At 39.8% G+C, this 23,405-nt stretch overlaps 1 protein-coding gene across 8 annotated transcripts in view; it reads right to left on the bottom strand.

Annotated features, from left to right (window-relative positions):
• Positions 1-23,405, bottom strand: part of LOC112983031 (poly(rC)-binding protein 3-like) — a 507,597-nt gene that overhangs the window by 43,284 nt on the left and 440,908 nt on the right. For 7 of the 8 annotated variants that reach the window (XM_064506732.1, XM_064506736.1, XM_064506731.1 and 4 more), the window contains one exon: positions 10,123-10,267. In XM_064506732.1, the coding sequence (XP_064362802.1) occupies positions 10,123-10,267 (145 nt within the window). Of the gene's footprint in view, positions 1-10,122; positions 10,268-21,182; positions 21,384-23,405 lie in introns of those variants that run through there. The other variant, XM_064506735.1, reaches the window with a different exon arrangement.

The raw sequence follows: 23,405 nt of genomic DNA, 5'->3' as shown, positions 1-23,405 counted from the left end.
CTAATTCACCTCCAAGATGCCACTCTGCTCTCCTGTACATGCTGGCCAAACAGCAGATATTCTTCAGCTAGGCATTGCAAATTTTCCAGTGGTATCTGCCTTCCAGATCTGCAGTCTTACCAGCTGATGTACAGTGAACACTTCATACAGCTGTGCGAGCATTCTTGCTAAAGCCTCCTGTGTCCATCTAGAACTGTGAGACGTCTGTATATCTGTGTGTACAGTGCAAAGAAACAGCTCTGTGAGAAGGGCTATGAATGAAGCCTGATACTCTGTGGTTTTGTGTCTTGTGACTAAATTAGCCTCTGTCTAATAACATGTGGATTTTGGTCTTGCCTATTCCCATGTCTGAGACAGCTGAATCAGCATGCTGCGTAGATTCACTAGTGACACACAGTCTTTCTGTTAGCAGCGACACAAATCTGGGACACCCATTCCACAAATTTTTCAAGATCTTACTATCTTTTAGACTGCCACTGTAGCTCTACAACCAGGCTGAAACTGTTGAATGCGATTAAAACATACAGGAGGATAAGAAGGGACAGGCAGACACCCACACAGACAGCATGACTGCATAAATCTAAATAATGATAAGCCTGGGGAACCCCTCATATCTAGTAGCACCTAACTGCCTCCCAGAACGTTCAAGCAGCTTTATGTTGAATATTTTTCCATTCTTCGCAACTCCAGGTTTCAGAAATAGTTTCTTTGGTAAAACTTACTCCCAGTAGGTGGAAGGGCCCTTTGCTATGGGCAAGCAATTGTATTTCAATCTGCAGTATGTTTTTTTTTTTTTGACATCTCAAGTTTCATTAGAAACTATAGGCCTGATCTTGAACTGCAGGGCTTTGCTGTTATACTCTTATGAAATTTGGCACAACCTATTTGATCATCCTAGGTCTTAATGACAGTCATATTTCTTTTAGAAATGCAGGAACAGAACATAGCTAATAAGTACAAACATATCTTCCATGGAAATGGACAAGATGTTTTTGTTTTGGGAACAGAAAAGCAATATATTGCTTGAAGTCCTTTTAAAAAAGATGGTGCATTTCAAACAAAGAAATCAGAAGTCTTTAAACAAACAAAATGAAGCATAAAATATAAGGATTCTCCAGCTGCCTGTCCCACTGAAGTCTGTGGGAGTTTTGCTACTGATTTCAGTGGGGACAGCAATTCTACCCGAGCTAATATCATCTTACCTTCAGAGCACTGTCTTGCAAAGAACTGCAGTCAATGAACAGTGTGAACCCCATTGGAAAAAAAAATCAGTGAGACTTGTGACCAATTCCTTGAAATATTTTAGAAAATGTCACTGTGGTTCTGCAGCACCCCCTCCTCCAAGGGGGAATTTAAAGCCTACTCTATATAAAGAGGCTATTCCAAAACATTCAGACAAACCTCTTTCCCTGTACTGCAGTTCCCTTTGAGCTAGGATTCTACCATGAAATGTGAGGGAAGGGGAAAATAAAAAGAGAAAGCATTAGTCTTATATGATATTCCTAAGTTTTCTAAAATTTTTGATCTTGTACAAATTAGTCCAAAAAATAATTCTGGAACTGTTCCAAACTGGTAGTTTTGGCTTTCTCTGGGCTTTGTCTCTTTCTAGGAAAGCTCCCATAAAGCCTGGAGATAATGTATATTTTTTAATTATGATGAGAAATCTACTTTTGTCACAGATGCAATCAGAGGATTCTTTATGACCTATTCTTCAAATTACCTATGCTACCTCATCAAACATTTAATGATTCTTTACACAGTCCAATATTGGTTTCATACAGATTCTTATATGGCTCTAAGTTATGTTTAGCACTTCATGGAATATGTAACACCATTTTTATGATACTCAAGTCCTATCAATATTTCTAGCTGAGGTTATTCTGAGGGCTTTGTCTTCTTCAGAGAATGTTTCTAAATCTGTCAGACACCCAAACTGTGCTGTAGGTGACTGCTTAGACTGAGGGGATGGCAGGTGTGTCACCTACATCAGATGATTAAAAGTTAGGAACTGAGTGTAACCCAGGCACAGAGGCTCCTCTACAGTCAATGGAGAGAGACAGGGTGGATGTTTCACTCCTAAAAGAGGATGACGTGTGCTCTCAAGGGGTTCAACCCTGTAGAACTGTAGACTTGCACTAGCATATACAAGCAAAAGTTAGGTGAGAGGGTTCCTATCTCTGATGTCAAATTCAGTCTTTGTGCAAGTCAGACAGGAGCTTGATTAGCTGTCCTAGAAAATAATAGCATACTAGAATATCCTTGCACAATTTTCTACTTTCCAATGCTTGGGCATATATGCTTGGGCATACAGCATACATATATGCTATGTAAGTTTTTATTACCAGTTTCAGACTGATTTATTGATTAACTACCTATACATACACATAATAAGATAATAGGTTATATGATAGTAATTACTGGGCTTTATATACTCACTTTTCAACAGCATATCAAAAAGCGCTACATGAATGGAACTTTTACAAATGGAAAAACTAAAGCATAGGGGAAGAAAGATAGGTCCAGGGTAATCCAGCAGACTAAAGGCAGAGCTAAAAGTAATACTCCAGCTCCTTGGCTTCAATATACAAAAATTTGCTTGTCAGAAACCAAAAAGCCACAGCAACTGCTTTGGATAAACATGATGCCTCCAAAAAGCTGCAACCGTGTGTGTGTATACATACATCAATACAGATGCATACCAACACATGTACATACATAGTTGTGTGGGAAGTCAAAATACATACACAGCCACCAAACAGACAGACAGATAGATATGAGCTTTTCTTCCAGAATTGACAGCAATCTGGGATGGCCATCTGGATACTCATCAAAGTAGCCTGAGCTTCACATAGTACACAGTACCCAGCCTTGATAATGCCTTTCCAAGGGCGTATCTCCAGACGCCAGTGCCTCACACAGGACAGTCTTGCACTTGGGTTCCTACAGTGTCCTGTAACTGTCAGAAAACCCAGGGAAAAAAATGAAATTTAATTTCAGATGGCCTGAAAAAGGTTCATTAGCCTTTGGGGCTGGGTTGATTTACGACTATGGTTCTCTTTAATATGCCATTTCTAATAGCTAAGGAGATGATCAGATGACAAGAAGAGAACCTCACCAACAAGCACTAGAAGATTGCCCTATTTTATAAGCAAAGTATATGGATATATTTCTTCCTGTTAGCCAGCCACACAATTCATTGCAGATAACCTGAGCAAAAGCAATGGTAAAAAAGAAGTATGCTTTCCCTCTTGCCGAAATGCAACACAACATATAATGCTACTTTCACACCTAATTCATATGGAACGGAATGAATTTTATGCTTAACAAACACTTATAGAGAGTGGTGCGTCCATCACAGAAGGAAAGCTCTTCCTACATTTCCTACAGCATCTATGGTAACCTGACAGAGAGGCACCACCACCAGAACAAGAGGAGGCAGTGCAGAAGTCCTGGTTAGCCAAGGCTTTGGCAAAGCTCTTGAAGATGCAAAATGACTAAACGAGGATACAAAACAGGCTGTAGGAGAAAGCTATTTCCTAATCAGTTAGCCAGAGTGCCTTTTGAACAGCAAGAGAAACACATTAGTCATGTTAAGAAAACAGAAGGCTTAACAAATGGTAATAAACCTTGATATAAAGACAAACCTTTTATCTGTCAACATAATGTGTGAAATTCCATCATTTTCCTAAGTGTAAGGCTAGATTAATAATTACTGTGGCCCAGGAAAGCAAAATAAAACAGCTAGCTATTCCCAAACCATATAAAAGTACAGCCCTTGCTTTATTACTGTCAAACATGTGGTTTCTACTGCCAACGCTATGTAATGCATAGTGTAAACGCAACACTAACCTCACAGGAGCTGTGACATAAAGCTACATCCAGAAGGAAGGACCATTTTAAAAGTAATGTAACAATATATACTTTTATCCCAAAACATTTGACAGACTACAGGCCACATCCTAAAGCCTTCAAATTCATTCAGTTAATGCTTTGACTGTGTATTCTTACCTGCTTTTCATGAGCAAGGATAAGGTAGGACGTACAGGACTTGGCTCTTTAAACAAGAAAAAGCCTATTAGAAGAGCACTGATGAAATACAGCCTTCCATGGTGTGGAAGCACATCCATCACAACACAGAGAGTTATCCTGACAACAGCAAACATCTGCTCTGATAAAACGTTCTAGACCACCACCAGCTGTCTCGCTCTCCATCCATAAAAAGGCGCAACAACCCAGCTCTCTCTCTTAGCGTTGTTCTGAGGGTACATTTCTAAATACTTGTATAAGAATATGAAGGCATTTGCATGAAAGATCACGTGAACCCATGAAGATGGTGCATACAGGACATCAGTACTTTTAAAGGCTGGAAAAAAAGCCATAGTCAGTTTTGGGAAACATGATTTAACAGGTCTATCTCACGGAACAAATGGCTGCCTCGGATAAACCGAGAGCCTTACTTCTGTTTTGGGATTATGTGGGATTAGCCTTGCTGACACGGGAGATCTCATGTTCCTAGGTGATGCTTCTGTAGTCACTGTCTGATATTAACAGCCCTAATTTAGTAAGACACTAGAGTTCAAGCCCTTACTGAGACAGATCACATGCCAACAAATGTGCTAATGTTTGAGGAAACTTTCAAAAACCATCCTTCTGATGGAGACGCCAATGTTATGACTCTTCCATATGTCCATCTATCATTTTCTTGGCAACTGTGCCAATGGGCATTTCTCATGTGCTTTTTGATAGCAGATGGGTAATCAATTTTCATAAAATATCACCATACAACTTCACACCAGCCCTCCCATCCTTCCTAAAAAAAAAAAAAACCCAAACAAATCAAAAACAGTTCTGTCCCTTTACTTTGTTCTTCTGCCTGCGACGCTGAAACAGCGGCACTGAACAGTATGCCTTTTGCAGTCTCAGTTCATTATAGTTGTGGGCTGATGAGATTCTGTTTGACAAAAGTGGGAAAATTTGGTCACAGCGACTGCTTTAGGAAACAAACAATGCCCACAGGCTGTAGGAAAAGAGCTCCGTTCTTTCCATGGATTTTTTAGGCTAGTGAAAATAGGGGGAAACTTTCAGCTGTTACTACAGTAATACTAGGAGGAGATCTGCACATATTCGCACACTGAGGTTTGTTCCATGGCCAGAGCTCTTAGGTGCTACAGTCATGCAAACAAAACAAGAACTATAACAGCATTAAGCAGGACAGTCAATCCTCATAATACCCTGATAGCGTTCCTGGAAATGAGAGAGAAGAGAACAAACGCTGACTTGGTTGGCATTTTCTGGCTTGTATTAAGTTATTGAAAAGATGATTCTTAGAGCTGCTTTCTTTTATGTTGCATTTTAATAAGTAAAAACTAAAAGAAAACAAATGAGGAAGGAGGAGGGCATTACCTTCATGATGGGGAAAAAATTAATTATTTCTTTTCTTGCTTTAAAAATCATTCAGGGGTCAATTAAGCAGGTATGCAAAAGCGCCTGCTAAAAGTAATCCCTGACGCTATATTACCTATACAGATGAAAGTGGCAATGTTCTTCATGGTTTAATGCTGCCTGCATTTGAGTTGTTAAGTGTGTGCAAGCACTTTAATGAGTCTGAATTTCTTTTCCATCTGTAGAAAATTCTATAGCATCATAAAATAATCACCAATATATTCAAAAGTCACCACTGAAGCTGGATGCAATTCCACTGCCATCAGTCCTTCCAGTGCCACAAGGCACCCACTGATCCAGCTGAAGCCACTGGGAGACAGAGTGGCTCAGCACGGCTAAAACAAAGCTGCTGGTTTCTAGGAACTCCTACGTTCTCCTCCACCCTTGAAAATTTCCCTGCAGGTCCATTTTTTCTATTTCTGTATTACTGAAACTATGAGTAACATATCATCTAGTAAATGCCATCGGAGAGGGAAAAGTTCCACGTAGTCCTGTCTTTCCTCCATCAATGCAGATTATACGTTTGTACAAGGGCAGCTCTTACTTAGACTTACATAAAATCTGCTTAGCGGACAGTCCCAGGGCCTCATAAAAATCTCAATGCCAGGATTTCTCCTGGGATTCCCTCATTATGATTTATTTTCAAAAATATATTTTATTCCATCATTTCCAGCTACAACCCCTTGTGTCATTCAAATTAATGACATTTCATTGATCGTATTTATTCCCTTCAAGTATTTGTGAGAATGTCCGAACAAAGAACAAAAACACAGTCTCTTCAGCCTCTGAAAAGCGTTACTTTTCTGTGCATTCCTTCTCCACTCAGTTTTCAACATCATCCACAAACATGGCACTGACTGCTGAGCACACAACTGCAGGCGTGATTTTGTCAGAAGTACAGCAAGGTAATTACCCTCTCTTTGCCCCACGATGTGCTGTATATATATCCAGAATTGCATACACTTTTGCTGCAATGGCATTCTTTTTCAACTCAACATATCCCCAACGCCCTACTCTAGACACAACCACACCTGACACCTTGCAGCCTTTCTGCTTTCCAGATCTCCTTGTCTCACTGAACAGGCATCTTCCAAACTACCTTCCCCTGTTAATTGCCTTGGCTTTCCAGTTCATAACTCTCGTTCTTTGGTAAGAGGCCTGCTTCCCTCCCAGTTTTCTCTTCCCACCTTCACTCTACCTGTGAATTACTTCCTTATTCTTCCTAACCCCCCTCACTTTAATCCGTTTTGTTTTCTATTTCTCAACTCCTTCCCCTTTCTCTAAAAGCTTCCTCTGACGCCATCTAGTCTTGACTGGCTTCTTTCCCCCTTTGCTATACCCAAAAGAGTTTCACAGACGCATCTTCAAGCAGAAGGCCCTTTGGAGACAAGGCATGTTTGTCGTCGAGGGAGAAAGCAAAGACTCTGGGACGGCTCCCAAAGCGACTTCGTGACCCCAGGGTGCTCTCCCCGCCGGCACGCTTCCGTATTATCTTGCGTTCCTCGCCTCACGCACCCAACTTTGCAGTTTCCATTAAACTGCTCTCCTGAAAGTTCACATCTTTGCACTGGCACAGTCAGTTTACTCTCCACACCTGAATTTAACTTCTAACAGTGAATCCTGAGGGTCTGAATCAGCCTGTGACCATGGGCTGTGTACAAATCCAAACCATGAAAAAATCATGCCATCACGACCCAGCATAGACAATATAAGGGCTTTTTTGGAGCTATTTTATTCTGTCATGAACTGCCCAAACCTGGACCAAAAGCGCAACAGATGTTAAGTACTAAGGTACATTGCCAACAATTTTCCACAAACTTCAACCTCGTTACTGGTTACAGTAAGCAAGAAAATCAGCTGGCCACAATTCATGGGAATAAAAATTTCAGCACAGGGTGAAAAAGGAATAACAAGGAAGAAACATCAAGAATCCAAAGAACCTGCAATGGGTAGATAGCTAGAACAGGTTCATTTCTGGCAAAAAAGAAGAAAGAAAGAAAAGGAAAAGAAATATTTCTTTTGGAGCTCAGCCTATCCTCACAGAGGGCTCTGACAGCCCAAGGCTGTTTGCCCACAAATGCACATGCTCTCAACTTGTGTCCACAAAGCCCTTCAAAAATGTTTAGCTACATTGGTAGTACGGGTCTAGGGGCAGAGTTAATATTATGCAGGAGAGACCCTAGAATTTCCATGGAATTCACCAAGAAACAAATAACTTCAGATCGGAATCCAATTTGCTGCAGTTATTTTTAAAAACACGCTTCTAATTCCCCTCTTCTCTTTCAAGCTATGACCACTTATTTACAGCCCAAGCTCTGCTTCAATTAAATGTTTTGTCTCAAAATACTAACGAGAGATCAGCAATCTCCAGCAATATTATTACCACGACGAATCTTAGGGAAGAGCAGGGGAGCATATTTCCTCTTTATTTCAGAGGCACGTATGGAGTGACCTTCTCACAGTGAGTTCCTATCAGCTCAGACAGCCTTCGTTCCTTGATATTATCATTTTTCAATCACAGAAATGACACCGAAGAAACCATAAGAGCTCAACTTTAATCGCCAAAATAAATTCTAATTTAACGTACTCTTTGCAACACTTAGGCATAATAGCATACATGATTAGGGCATAGTGTAGCTCGCAGTATACCCATTGCTCCTTGTTATCCGAGGATGTGTGGTATACTCCCACTTCTTTGAATTTCCCAGCTTTCATGGGTTTAATTTAAACCCTTGGGGCCATGCAAGCATTGAAGATTGGACACATAACATTCATTACTGTTAAGAGTGGTTGCACACACGACCAACTATGTTCAACACAGAAAATCAGCTTTTTCTAATTTCTTTTCTGATTAACTTTTGTTTTAAAAAACTCCCCCAAACCACGGTTTAAGTAAAGTGTCCTGAAAGTGACAGTTACTTGACTTGGGCTTTACTGGCATGATTCTCAAAGAAGCTGAGCTGTGTGGCAGTGATTTAAAAAAAAAAAAGGCATATTTAAGCACACAGGAATTTGACTGAAAGCAGCAGGGTTACCTACACCTACCAGGATACAGATGTGTTCAAATGCTTTTCTGGGCCGGGACCAGGACCCAGTAGAATCAAATCCCTAAGAACTAATTTTGAGTGCAGACATGCGCACAGATTTTAGGTGGGTTTGGTAAAAGAGACTGTTAATAAATACATTCAACAGTTCCCTATTTTAGATGCAAATTTTACACACCAGATGCCTGCCTGAAGCTGAGTATTTCTGGAAAAAAAGATCAACCAAAATGGTTGAATCATTTCTGAGAAAATACATAGTTTGATCCATAGTACATTAATTCTGGCATATCCCAAGTTTTGGTTTTTTTTAAATTGCAAACTTAAACTGTACCCTCTCATACTTCCTAACAGCTCCACAAGTATAATATAGATGGAGCTATGTTTGTCTCCTATACCTGTGCTGTGGGTATATCATATGCGTGTTCATGTCATAGGTTTCTGATCTAGAGATTTGAAAGCATGCACTGTTTTAAAATATAAATATATTTTTAGTTTATAAATTAAATTCCAGGAGTAAAAAAATACCTTTTAGATTTATATATACAAATTTGATCTGTAGCAGGGCATACATGTTCACTGTCCCTTGTCAAAAAAGAACCAAGCATATCTCCTTTTTATAACATCCATTCCTTAATCATCCATTGTTGGCTGATGTAAACGTTGCAAAACAAACCTATGAAATGTACTTTAATTAAAAACACATTTTGTAATCTTGCGGTGTGAAATAAACTGCTATCAGATTGTCAAGTGCGACAATGTTGAACTGGCACCTCATTTATTGCACAGATTTCACACTTAACTATGTGCTTAAGTGCTGTGCTGGACAGAAATGAAATTACCGTCTAACCTTCCAAACCAAACCCATGGGCAACCTGGACAAACGCTTGGTATATCAGGGGGTTCACTCTAATAAGATCACAGAATCACAGAATGTTTGTGGTTGGAAGGGACTTCTGGAGATCATGTAGTCCAACACCCTGCTCAAGCAGGGACACCTCTTAGAGCATGTTACACAGGATGGCGTCCAGATGGGTTTTGAATATCTCCAGAGAAGCAGACTCCACAGCCTCTCTGGGCAGCCTGTACCAGCGCTCTGTCACCCTCACAGTAAAGAAGCTTTTCCTCCTATTCAGATGGAAATATCAGATGCTATATCAGGAAAAAATATATATATATATATATACAGATGCTATATCAGAATAAAGAAGAACCCTCCTGTGTGAATACAACACATACATACAGTAACTCTGTGGCCATTACTTCACAAAAATCAATGTTCTGGTATGTTCAAAAGACTGTGACATTTTAAAATTTAAAAAGACTGCCAAGTCCAGCAAATAATAGGAAAGGCGAGAAAAGATGGCAGCTGTAGACAGGTCAGCCTTGCGCAAAGGTCTGTCTAACTTGGCTAACTGCCAATGACAGAACTCGTTTTTGCTGCTGGAATGGCTCAAAATGAATTTTTGAATTTGGACTACAATACAAATTTAAGTATGCTGCCTTGAAAGGCGGGGGGCGATTTTTTGGTGATGGCAATGGTGCTTTTGGCTGGAGTTGGAGGAGGAGGAGCAGAGCCTCCGTGACCGTCTCTGTCAGATTTTGATGGCAACTGCTAGCGCAACACAAAATGCTTCACCTTGCCGTGCATGAGGAGGCGTATGGTGAGCGTGACATTGAGACCTCCTTCAGTCACTTTTGAGTCCTTCGTGTTCATCCTGGCCTTGTCTCTTCTATACCTGAAAGCAGCTTCGTTTTTTTTTTTTCCTCGCCACTTAATCAACCTGCAAAGAAAGAAAGGAAAAAAAAGTACCATTGAGAGGCTGAAGCTCCTCTGAACTGAGAATATCATGTTGTACAAAACAATTAACATTCCCCCCTTTGATTTTCTGGACTACATTTTAGTGCTCAGAAGGCTCCTTTGATTATTATCAAAACCATCTCTTTAGCCCTTCACCAATTACATGATAAACTCCCTTCTGAAACCTTCAGAATTCTCTTAACTTCCTATGTTCCCCAGCTGACAGTACAGAGCACAGCAAATTGAAATACAGTGTTTCTTCTGAACAGCACTTTCTTTCTGTTAATCTCTGTGGTGTGTATATACATACATGCATGTATTTTTACATGTGTGTGGTATTATTTTCATTTCTTTCCCTTTCTCGCTCTCTTACTACCTCTTTCCCTTTTTGCTTTAGTAGAACAGAGATTTTTATTTTCTCTCCACCTAGAAATTACTTCTGAGCCTAAACACTGATCCCTACCAGCAACAGCAGATGACACATGATCAAAGACATCTGAGTAACTAAGAGCTATTTGCTGCTGTAAATCTGGGCACTGTCTGACTTTGTATTTGTCTACCAAGCCCAGAGGTGGCTCAGTCCCTCCAAGGCCAAAGCCTAGCTTCAGCCCTAAGTAGAAGGAACATGTTTCTTAATCCATCATGACAAATTGCAGATTTTCAGTCATTTTGCAAAGTCATAAATATCCTAATATACTAATAAAGCTGCAAGGACTGGCCTTGAAAGGATAAACAACATGTGTTACGAGTTTATTAACACACGGACATTTACCATTACAAGCAAAAATGGGGGCAGGAAAGAATATTAGCAAGGGCAGGCAAATTTCACACTAGAAAAGACCTACAGTTTCTTTATTCATTTCTGTCCTTTTCAGGCCTTTGTTAAACAGCATAAAACCCATAAACACACATCACTCCTCTCAACAACTGTTTCTTATTAATGACAATCCTGTCTATGCGCTTTGTATTTTGGAGCTTCCCGAAAGCCACCAACTATTAAGCATGCCGAGGGGTAACTACGCTGTAGGTGGCAGCTCAGAAGGTACAGCGACACCGACGGGGGCAGCAGGCTGGCATCCCCTCGTGTAGATGGCTCAGACATGGGACCAAACTACCAGAGGGACCTATGAGATCAGTTCCCTGAAAAGACAGGAAATAACATCAAGCGGAGATTGTTCCATCAACTGCTTAAGCTCCACCTTAAGAGCCATTAAGAATCGGCACACCAGACCAAAATAAAGTTCATGTAGCTGAAAGTATTATCTATGAGAGAGATCAATAGAAGATGTTTAAAGAAAGAGCATAAGAAATGTGTATGGAGTGATCCCTGATAGACTCGCTGAGCTACCAGCAATCAGCCATCCTAAATCTTCTTGAGTGAGAGACTGCATCCAGACCGACATTTTGAATAGCCATCGACGGACCAGTCCTCCATGAATTTGTTTAACCCCTTCTTCAATCCATACTCCTGGTCTCCAAAAGTTCTGGTGTCACAGATTCATTACTAATATGAGGAAGAGCACTCCATTTTGTCTGGCTTAAATCTGCTGACTGACATTTCCCCTCATTAGACATTTTGTGTATTATGGGAAAACCATCCCAGAGGGTAACTCCTCTGAGGGCTGAGTCTATGCGTTTTGCTTCAGCACAAATCTGCCAATGGCCAAGCTACACCTGACCTCCATGCCTCTGGAAAATACCCTGGAAGATGCAGTTTTCGCTAATGTCTCTGCAGGAATGTCTAGGGCCACAAAGAGCGTCTGTGCCTCCAGGGACCACAAGAATAAGAAGCAGACATGCTTGAGGAGAAGGAGCAAAAAGACAAAGGGGAAAGAGCAACATAAACTCTCCCTTCCTAAAAGCAAGTCCATGAGCATACCACAGAGCAGCTCTGATCTACCTGCTCCACTACCAGGGTTGATTTTCCCTAACCAACAAGGAATCGCTACATCTCATCCCATATGCTATAATAGGCAGACCAGCAACACTTGAATAAATCCTGTTTTTTCCACTTTTTTAGGCTTACCACCTACATTATCATATCGCCTCTCTGCATGGAGAAAAGCAGAAGGGGAGCAAGGTGCCTGGACAGGAAGACAGAAACCAGTAACAGCCTGCCCATGCCCCGATGCACCATGTGGTCAAGAGGGTGAGAGGAAAATGGCCCAAGTCAGCTGGCAGGACATTACAGAGAAAGGTATTGGGCTGTATTCTCCTTCTTTAAGGTTAGACCAGGACTCACAGTTGAATTCACAAATCGGTGAATAAGACTGTCCCTTCTGACAAACACAGAGAGAGGAACGGAGGAGGCCACCATGCTTGTTCCCAGACTAACAGGGGAACAGGCCCATGGACTCACCTTCTCCTTGCTGCTATTCTGAGGGACTGCTCCTAAGGGAGATCAGGCAGGAGTGAAACATTTACTGCTCAGCTCTGTCAAGGAAAAAATATGAGCGGTTTTGCATATAAACGATAGCATGCAGCTCAGCATTCTGGCTTTTCCTGGAGCAAAATTAGCCATCCGAGATCTCCAGAAACCTACAGTAGCTTAGGGGATATTATGAAAATTTCATGTAGTGGATGTCCTTCAACTAGCAGCTAGGCACCTAAGTCCTTCATTGGATCAGAACTTGGTGATGAAGGTAAACCTGTAAGTTTCAAATGAAATTTATTCCCACGGGGGAAAAATAATCCCAGACAACATATAGATTCACAGTTGCCACTGCCTTTTGCTGAGTGCTGTGATGCTACAGTAGTACGATCATGCTGGAAAAATTTTACAGGAAAACCTTTCACAGGAAGCCAATCTCAAATCCTAACCTTTCTCAGATGAACCCTGAAAAAAGTGTATTTTTAGCTAATGCTTTTTGAGTTCTTTTTAAAAACAGAGGTTAAAAATAAAATTCTCCTACAAATTTTGGTAAAAATGTCATTGCACTCTAATTTTTGGCAGGAATTTTTTCTACCTTTCCTCCCAACAAGCTTGAATTGTGGCGCCTGGTGCTGAGAAGCAGCACAGATGTCTGGGGGAGGGCTGAGCGCATGTGTGCATGCAAGAAGTCAGGCAGCTGTGTGAGACACAAAGGCAAATTCTGAAAGGCAACCTCACATAATAAGGAAGAAATACATGAAAGCTATACATTTACCAAAAAGACAGAAGGGTGCTCATTTTGCCAGGTCATTTACTGCTGTCCCAGGTATCCTGGGAGTCCATGTATTTTAGTAAAACATTTACAGCTTTGTAAAGTGAACCTATGGTATTGCTAATTACCTGAATATTTCAGCTTTAAAGAGAGATGAAAATAAAATGCATTATTGTATTTTATTATTTTTAATTAATTAGAGTAATTTTTTTCCAAGGCATCATCACAAATGCGCTCGCCTAGATCTCTGTAGGTATGGAGATGTCAGATCCTGGCACTAGGAAGAGTGTGGTTTCCTCTACAAAGTGTTCTATCCAGCCAGCAATCCATCTGTGTATTTATAAACCTATCGCTGTAATATAGAGCACATCATGAATATTTAATCAGAAAAACCATTTCCCTCTCCTTTGCAAAATCAGCATTTTGAACAATTTATTATGTTCCTGCCCTACGTGTGCCCACCTGTGTGAGCAAATGCTGTTCCAAATACACAAGGCTTGCCTTTCTCACGCTGTGTGTGGTGAGATCCCATGGCTGCTCTGGGGGACTGGAGAGATGAGCCACACGGACTAGGAAAAAACCCATCTGCCACACTTTTCCCGACTCCAGAGGAAGGTCAGGGTGTCCACAGGGAAGCAGAGAGAGTACTGCACAATCAGGTGCTGGGTTGAATGTTAAGAGTAAGGTCTTATGCATTTTACCCTGCCTTCAGTGGACAGCTGGCAGAGCCAGAAGACCAACAGGACAAAATGCTCCCTCTGACCTCAGGGCTGAGGACCAGTGCACAAAACGGGAGATCTAGAGCTCTGCAGCTCAGAGTAACAAGCAAGAAAAGGGACCAAGGACAGGCAGATCACTTCAGACATGTCCCAGCAAACAGCAGATCCTTGCCTCCTACAGGGCTGAGCATGAACATTTGAAGACACTCCCATTGCTGTTTAGCATATAAAAAGTAAAAATTCCTCTTTAGGTGGGAATGTGCATCCAAATGCATAAAAACAGTCATAATGGTTTAAAAAATCCAATAAAATAGACATTTGATCAAATGCAAATGGCTTTTATATGTAAGTGCATGTTTGCATATATTTTCAATATTAGATAACCCAAGTTGGCATAAAATGGGATGTCCTGTATGCTGACTATTCACTACACAAAAACTATCAATTTCCTAACAAGGCATTTCAATAATTGTCAGAAGATTAAGTGGTTAAAGCAATACACAGCTCAGCCACATGTTTACCAAAGTACTACAAGAACACCACAGTTCCTCAAGTATTTCATTGAATTAATCTAAGCTGCAAGATGGGCTCTACAACTGAAGGGCAGTGACACAACCCACCTCCACACACACAGAGGCTATGGATCCATGAGGCAGAGGGGCGAGGGTAGGATAGCTGCCTGAAGCCTAAGCCATGAAAAGTCAACATCATAACCCCTTTTCTTCTGCCCCTCAAGCCTACTAATCCCCTCCCAAGAAAATAAGGAGACAATGGCAGAGAATATGGCTGCACTGTAAAGAAGAAAAAAAATTAAAAGTAAAAAAAAAAAAAAACATGCTTTAAATTTCTAAGGTGAGCACTTCGGGCACGCAGTATAGGAAAATCATTGACTCCACAGCAGTCAGGCATGCTAGAGATAAATAAAATCAACACAGTTCCACGGTAGACGTCAGGCAGTTGATCTCCAAGCTGAAGGCCACAAGAAGTTATTTGACATCCATGAATCTGCCAAGAGAGAAGAAAGCTGCTCACCTGGAAGATCCAGGGGAGCGAGAGGAAGGAGGGAGTGAAAGTGAGAGCGTGTGTGGGTGGGTGCAACAGGGCAGAGCTGCACGGTCACAGGGCTGTACTAGAAGGCAAAGGGAGAAAGAGGAAAGGAGAAGAAAGGCAAGGAGAGAGACAGAGCTGAAGCTTCAGTTGGCTGATACTGGTAATAAACTGAGAAGAATCAATGTGGAAATGAGAGCTGCCTAAAAATGTTCAAGGAGAAGGCCTGCTCTGGTAGGTAAGATACCGATTGTATACTTGTTAAATCTGGGCTTTGCAGAAAAGATGAAACTGCTCAGAGCATCCAGCACAGTATTCCCTGAGCTTGAGCCTCAAAATGGACCCTTCAATCTAATTATGGTGCTTCATCATCATCAACAAAGATGTAATTATGAAGAAAGCAAGAAAGAATCTACAGATAAGATTCAAAAGGACAAATTCCAGTTGTTCCACTGGAAGGAAAAATTTTCTTTTTGACAAAGAGAAAAGAACTGGGGAAATTAAAGTGACATTCAGCAGAAGCCAAGTATAATTCAAATGAGGACATTTATTTAAACTCTGTCATCTAGTTCCCATGTATCAGTAGGTTTAGAAAAAGAAAACTTAAATAGGGGAAACATGAGAACATCCAGTCCCTCACAATAAACCTGTCATTTCAATAATATAAGAAAATATCCTGAAGGAGAGATAACTAGGCAGACAATCAAGCTAGAGGGAAGGAGGGCAGGAAAAGAAGACAGGAACTGAACAAGAAGATTAAGATGAGGGCAGAGTAACCCAAAGATGAACAGAGAGTCTTCTCAGCAGTTATGAAGCCCTTTAAGTTGGACAGTAACACACTGATGTTATGAAGACATGTTCAGAGTTTGGTTTAATTAGGAATAACTCTTTTAAAATAGATAACAAAGTGTCATCACAAAAAGAAAAGAAAAAAAGATTGTAAGCAGTGAGCAAAGAAGACCTGAGAAAACTGAAACACAGACAACCACGAAAAGGTTGTAACTCAGTCCTCTTGATCAGAAGTCTCCCAAGTGCAGGGAGACCTCCCTGGAATTGGAAGAAACAGCATAAGGAATCATGACGAGAAGAAGGGACCTGCACTTTCTGCAAAGCAGAGTTCTTTGGGCAGAGATTTATGCTACCTTTATTATTTTTTTCTTTCATTTAGACTGAAGGGAATACAGAAAAGGAGGAGGAGACTGAAGGGAATGTAAGAGAATTACTACAGGACAAGAACTGGTGACATTGCCAATAGAAATCAAGCCACATTTAGGCATATATAGAAGAATTTAAATAATTAAAAATAAGGTATTTGCCAGTAAAGGGTTCATGCTATCAAATCGAAAAAATAAGTACTTGGCTTTCAAGTTTTTGATAAGCTAAGCAGTTATTATCTATGGCTTTTCACTTGACAGTAACATCTCTGGATGTCAAGGGACTAAACAGTGTAATTATATAGAAAAACACTGGCAAAACTAAAAAAAAAAACCCAAAGTACAATCAAAAGCAAGCCCAGCTCCAATCAGATTGTTTTCCTTCAAGGAACTTCTTTTCAGAGACGGTGAAAAGTAATAGCTATCACCAGCTATTTATTGTCTCAGTAGTCGAAGGAAGAAAAGAAGAGTGGACATTTGCTAAACATACACTTTGTCAGTTTATGTACCCATTGAAGGATAAAGACATCTACTGCTCCTAAACCATACTGCTGTGCGATCACTAAGAACAAAAGGTTTGCAGGATGCCCACAATAACAGAACAGTAATAGTAATAACTCTTTGAAGGATTTCTGTCCCTGCAATAATTCTTTGGAAAAGGAGAAATCCTGCTTTGAAGCACTTCAGTTTTACACAGAGGCCTCACCAGGAGAATCTGATTAAAAAACAATAGCTAAGGAAGCAGGTGCAGTATTAACCTTTCTGCTTTAACAGTTCCATCTCCCAAATTACTAGAAAGGACTGTACACAAAGGAATGAGATGATACACTTTACTCTCATCCTTAGCATTTATATCCCAGAATAGTGCTAATAGTAATCTCTAACTCCTTAATGAAGTGAGCAAGATCTGCAGAACCTGGCTCCATTACGTCATCTTATCATGCCCCACTGGAAAAAGTTGATAGTTTGGATGGATCCACAAATCCTTTGTTCGGAAAATTAACTCTTTGCTTTACCAGAAAAATTAGTGGGGAGTCAGTAGACAAAATCGGCCTTCACTAAAGAAAAAAAAATAAGAAAAAGAAAGAGCTCGAGAACAAAACTAAAACTAACACAGGAGGTAACAAGGTCCCAGGAAATTCATAAAGCACACATTCAAAAAGAGCTAAATCAACAATTAACTAGTATGACAGTAAACTGAATATACGCCACTGAAAGAGCAGCAACTGAGTATACAGATATACAAAACATGTTTTATGAAAAAAAACGGTAAGCTATTAGCGCAAAAGAGATTAAAGAGCAGCACATGATTCCACCAGTTAAAAGTTATCCACAGAAGACAGCTGCACACCTTGACAAGCCATGTGCTCCTTTTGCTGACTACTGTAAAAATCTCTATGCCTGTGCTATGCTAAACCCAGCAGTTACTATAGATCCCTGGAAGGAGCAGGTTCGCCAAAGACATGCAAAACTGATAAGAAAACGATAGACCGAAGAAGAAAAGAACAACTTTTAAAGGCAACAGTAAGTACAAAAACTGGTAAGACTCCAGGACTGCTGCCTTTCCCTTGTAATTTTGTGACGTATTTAAAGAGGTGTCAGTTTCCCCTTCAGGGATACGTTTGACACTTTTTTTTTTAGAGGAGGAACCTCTGTTATCTATAAAAGAAGCTGTCTTTGTGTTCACCCTAAAATAGGAAAAACCCTTATCCTATAGCACTAATACAGGTACGTATGTCTTCATCTGGATTGGCTAGGGATAACCATGTGACAAAAAATCTTTAAAGAGAATAGCAGGATTAGAAAGACTTGTGCCTTTTACTCTCACCTGATGTATGTTCAACTGCTGAGCTTAACAGACAGGAGCCTCGTTCCTTAAAAGGACTAGTGTCCTTTAAACCAGGTGGAAAGAATAAGCTTCAGTCAATGGCACTGGATGCTCCCTTTTTGCTTTACGCAAAGCAAATGAACAGCAATGTATTTATTGACTCTGCTACTTAGAACATTTTGGTAAAACTTTTTGGGTATTCATACTCACACAAACGCAGTAAAGCCTACTGTATCACTGTGTTCAAAATTGTCTCCTAGTATCAACATTTAAGCATTAGTTACTTATCTAGTATCAGTTAATATCAAATTGTTATGTTGTGTCTGAATAGATGACTACACCCTTTGCCAAAATATAGTTACCCCTTCAGGAAACATCACATGACAAACAGGCACTAGAGGCCCTCAAATGCCTGCAAATCAAGTCTCAGCAGGTCCAGAAAAGCTGTAGACAATGACCCCAGACTGGAAGCCTCACCATGGACCAGGCAGCCTCCAAGATGAGGAGAGACAACACATCCTTACAGTTAACCAGCGATTTACCAAAGACTATTTTCTAATCACAGCTTCGAGAACAAAATCAGCTTTACCTGCCCTTTTATCCCATGGCTCCCAAACCTCAGGTTAAGCATTATCTTTCTCAAATTTTGTTTGTTCTTGATGTTTCTCAAGTTTTAAATAGATCCTATAGGAAGGTTAATGTAAGCAAGTTGGGATGTTTGTTTCTTGCTCAAATATAAGCAATTAAAGCCAAGTTTCTAAGATAATAAATCTAATAAAGAAATGTACATATAAGTCACCTGGAGGGTTGTGGTAAGGTCTGAGCAGACCACCAATTGTAGGAGAGTCATCTTTCCAGCACTGGAAATAATGCCTATTGTACAATAAAAGATCTTCAGTCCACACCTTCCCCCCGCTGCCAAAAAAAATCCCCAAACAGATTTTGATGACCAAAACACTGTGAACATATATATACTGGTATATACTAGTGAAATTATCTCTGCCCCCTAAACGCAAATATGTGACATTGACACTTGATCAATGAAATTTTTTTCTTTTTGAAATAATGTTTCAATTGCAAATTTACCTCAGTTTTATTCAAAACAAATAAAGTGATTAAAAATGCTCTGGGACAAACAAACTTTGCTGATGGATTTGAAAATAAATATATCTGTATCTTTTTAACACCTTTTTTTGTTCACAGGCTCTATTTCCAAGATATTTTATGTAAGATTTTTATATATGTAATTTGCATTATATATATATATATGCCAATAATTTTTTATATAGTATGTATATATATGTAGAATATAGTTAAATGCTGGAAACGAATTGAGGTCCATTTTTAGCACTGTAAATGTGAACAAACACTAAAATTGCTGGGACATGACCTAGTAAGTAAGTATTAACAGCATGATTTTTTTACATTTTTCTCTTTAACAAAAATGGTCTCACAAACGCACACACAAATAAGAATCATAATTTCCTTTGCCAGTACATACAAGAATACTGATAGCTTTGTATTGATCAAAGAAAAAAAAAGTCCCAAGACAGTTCAAGAAATATGGCAACTTCTTTAACAGGAAATATTAGCCCATCAAGTATGTCGCCACTGGGCACAGAACAAACAGATATTTATATATGTTTGTATTTTTATAATTCTATCAATATTGAAGTGACACCTGCCTTAGAAATATCTATTATATCTGTTCAACCCATTTGTAAACTAAATGTTTTGTAGACGTATCTGGTTTGATAAACATGAGTCAGTCATTTTACTCCATTCAATATAAAACATGCTTGTTGCTAACGGAAAATAGGTTCACAACAATAATATGCTTCACTATTAAACAGAAAAATATTATCTATTGATAGAATCGAATCTCTAACACAAACAAGCAAAAAAGATGACTTCTGTAATCATCCTAATTGTGCTATTTACAAGGCTGTGATTTAAAAATCCATTCAAGCTTCCTAGTCGAACAAAATAAGTAGTCATTAAAAAAAAAAAAGAAATTCATACATCATCTAAGGGAGAGAAGGAGACAGGATCCTATTATTTTGTCATGAGAAAAATGGTCTCAGTCTCTGGAATATCAGTCAAAGGCCTCCTCTGTGGGAGGTCGCACTCATGCTTGCTTGGAGCAAGGACATGTTGGGAATTCCCTGCAAAGGAAGGAAGGGCAAACCTGTCCAAGAATAACGCCATTGAGACAGCTGCAAACATGGCCCTGGGCTATGAAGACTTCATCATTGACAGGGATAAAAAGGAAAAACAGCATTGCAATATCCTGCTGGAGCACTGGAATTGCTGCCTTCAAAAGCAATTCTCACAAGATGAGTGTTTCAGTTCTCAGTCACCATTTTGCTGGTGATGAGTCAAAACTCTCAGCACCAGAAGAGCTTCACTATGAACCCCAGGACTCCACAGTGGATACAAAAACAGTAAGTTCCCAGAGCTTCATTTGAAACTAGATTTAGGGAAAAAAAAAACCCAACCCACAATAAATGACTTTTATGGACAGTCAATATGCACAGTAAAGAGCCACTTAAATCAGTATCTTTGTGACTGACTTAAACCAGGAGGATCTTTAAAAGTCAAAAGCAAGTCTAACTGACAAAGTATTCAGAAGCTAAGAAAAATCAAATAGTTTATTTATTAATGACTTCAAAGTGCAAGTTCTAAAGTGAATCACTTGATCTTGCTTTAGCACTGGGAGAAACGAGTGCTAAAGCTGTCCATTGGCTAATTCTGTGCAACTATTATGCAGAGAAGAACACATTTTTGCATAAACAGCTAGTGTGCTTCACAAAGCTACTCAGCTGAAACAGCATTTCATGAAGTATCTGCCCTTTTGTCTATCCCTCCGTCCCATCCTATACATATATATAACACACACACACACACACACACACAAGCTGCCCCAACAGTTTCAACAACATTTCAAGGAGATACTGGGATGTCCAAGATTTCAAGTTCACACAAGTTTTGTGGAGCCGCAGGCTACCTGGAGGAGCACGGCTGTGTTTCCACTCAAGGCAAGGCTTTGGTTTGAGCTCCACAGTGAACTCCTTCCAGTGGGGTGGTGAGCAGGTTGCTGGACAGACGCACACCCGTCATGCAGCAGCTGAGAGCCAGTTCCACCGCATGCTTTCCCAGCCTCACTGAGAGGAGGGAGGGCGAGGAAAAGGAGAGGAGGGTATTGCGGCAGTGCTACGGAGGAGGTCCAGGGGGACACCTGGAGATACTGCAGGGAGAAGAGGTCACACAGAACTTGTTGGGGAAAATGTGATCAACAAGGAGGAAAGTTAAGGTCATCGAACAAAAAACTCTAGGAACTCAGGCTCTGGTAGTTTCCCACTTTTTACTGGAATAATGGGTACCATCACCAAAAACCTCTCATGTTCTCAGAAACTCACTATAAAAAGGGCTTTAAGCAGACATAGAGTAAACATTTCTTTTGGTAATTCAAAGTTTTAGTATTATCTTCATCAATGACTCTAAGAAGGCATCAGCAGCACATTAGTGACACTCATAGGTGACATTCAATTGAAAAGGTTGTGGACAGTATAAAAGGGGACGAGCTGATGAGAAATATGAACAGGAAGACAACAACATGAAAAGATTCACAGTGAAGAAAGGCAGGACAATACAACAAGGGGAAAAAAATACTTAACAGTGAGCCAAATATTCAAAGCAATAACGAAACAAAACCCTTGGAGATTACAGCAGACTGCAGATGAGAAGCTGCACCATTATACTTCAGAACAGGAGAAGAGGAAGCAGCCACGTTCACACAACCATATCCTGCTTCATATTTAGGTCTGGACACACCATTACCATAAAATAATGACAAAGCTGGACTTCATTCAGAGGAGACTGGGAAAGACTGTTAACAGGGAAAATTACCAAAGTAAGAAGGCTGAACTTAGCCAGCAACAACTAAGGTAATATTCAAATTAGGCAGTATTGAAAGAAAAGGCTACTGATCTTGGAGGGAACCAAAGATAACACGAGAAACTAAGATGCTGCAGTTGTGGTTGGTTGATGCCAGGATGACTTCACTGCAAGAAAAACGAAGAAATTAAAAGCTAAATTTCTGCCCAAAAACCTGAATTTTGGGTATCTCTTGGGCTGAATAATATTCTCAAGAAGCTGCACTGCCTCTGGCATTTCCATTTAGAAGGGCTGCATAAAGCTTCCTAGAAGCCTTATAAAAATACACTGAAGTCAGAAGAAACACTTATCATCAGGAATGCTGGATGAGCTCTTAAACAGAAATTAGACAGAGAGCGCATATTTTACAGTAAATTCCACTCTTGTAAGGTTTACTCTCATTCTAAATTGAAGCAAAATGTCAGAATTTGAAACAATTTGGTTTGTGTGTGTATGGTGTAATATCTTTTCATCACTCCAAAGAGGTTATTTCTCTACAATTAAATTCTTGTACAGATTTCAACTTGCTGGTGTTATATTCTATTATGTATAACATACCTCTGAGTAAAAATATCACTTTGAAATGGAAAACCCAAACAGTACAATTTTACAGTCTTGCAAAGGCAGTATGGACAGACCTTATCAAACTCTTTCATTTACTAATTTTAAGAAGCAAATCAACACATTCCCACAGAACATTTAGATTTTGACAAATGGGCACTTTCTAAAGGAAAAAAAAATCATCAGAAAATTTTCTGTCTGCTTTCCTATCGGCTGACCTTGTAATGGAAAGGAAACTGAGTTGAATGAACTAATGAGGTCTTTTTCATCTCTAATTTCTAGGGCTTCACACATTTCCTGTCTCTTCTATTTTTACAAGAACTTTGACATTATTTAAGTTAGGGAGAAGAATGGTGTTTTAGAGTTTTTTTATTATTATTATTTAGTCAATGAATAAGTTAACTTGGGAAGAGAAAAAAGAGGTTGCAGAGTATTCAAAAAGATACAATACTTGTTTTCTTTTTTCCCCCTCCAGTACTCTGCATGGAAATCTGAAAAGCCCTGTTTCAGATGCTGTGCTTTGCTATTGCCCATGTAATAATGGGACACACTGGCCTTTGATACGATTCTCTCCAGGGAACAAAAGCTTCCTTTGGCACAACTACAGCCAGTGCTTGTTGTACGTTACACATGTCTTTCCAGTCAAGCGTGATTAATAACTGTTAAAAAAAAATGCTCATGACCCATGGCAAGTATTCTTTCAACTATAATACCAGCATTATGGGCTCTGAAT

This window comes from Dromaius novaehollandiae, chromosome 2 (assembly GCF_036370855.1).
Source record: "Dromaius novaehollandiae isolate bDroNov1 chromosome 2, bDroNov1.hap1, whole genome shotgun sequence".
Classification (NCBI taxonomy): Eukaryota; Metazoa; Chordata; class Aves; order Casuariiformes; family Dromaiidae; genus Dromaius; species Dromaius novaehollandiae.
This window is presented reverse-complemented; position numbering and strand designations above follow the sequence as displayed.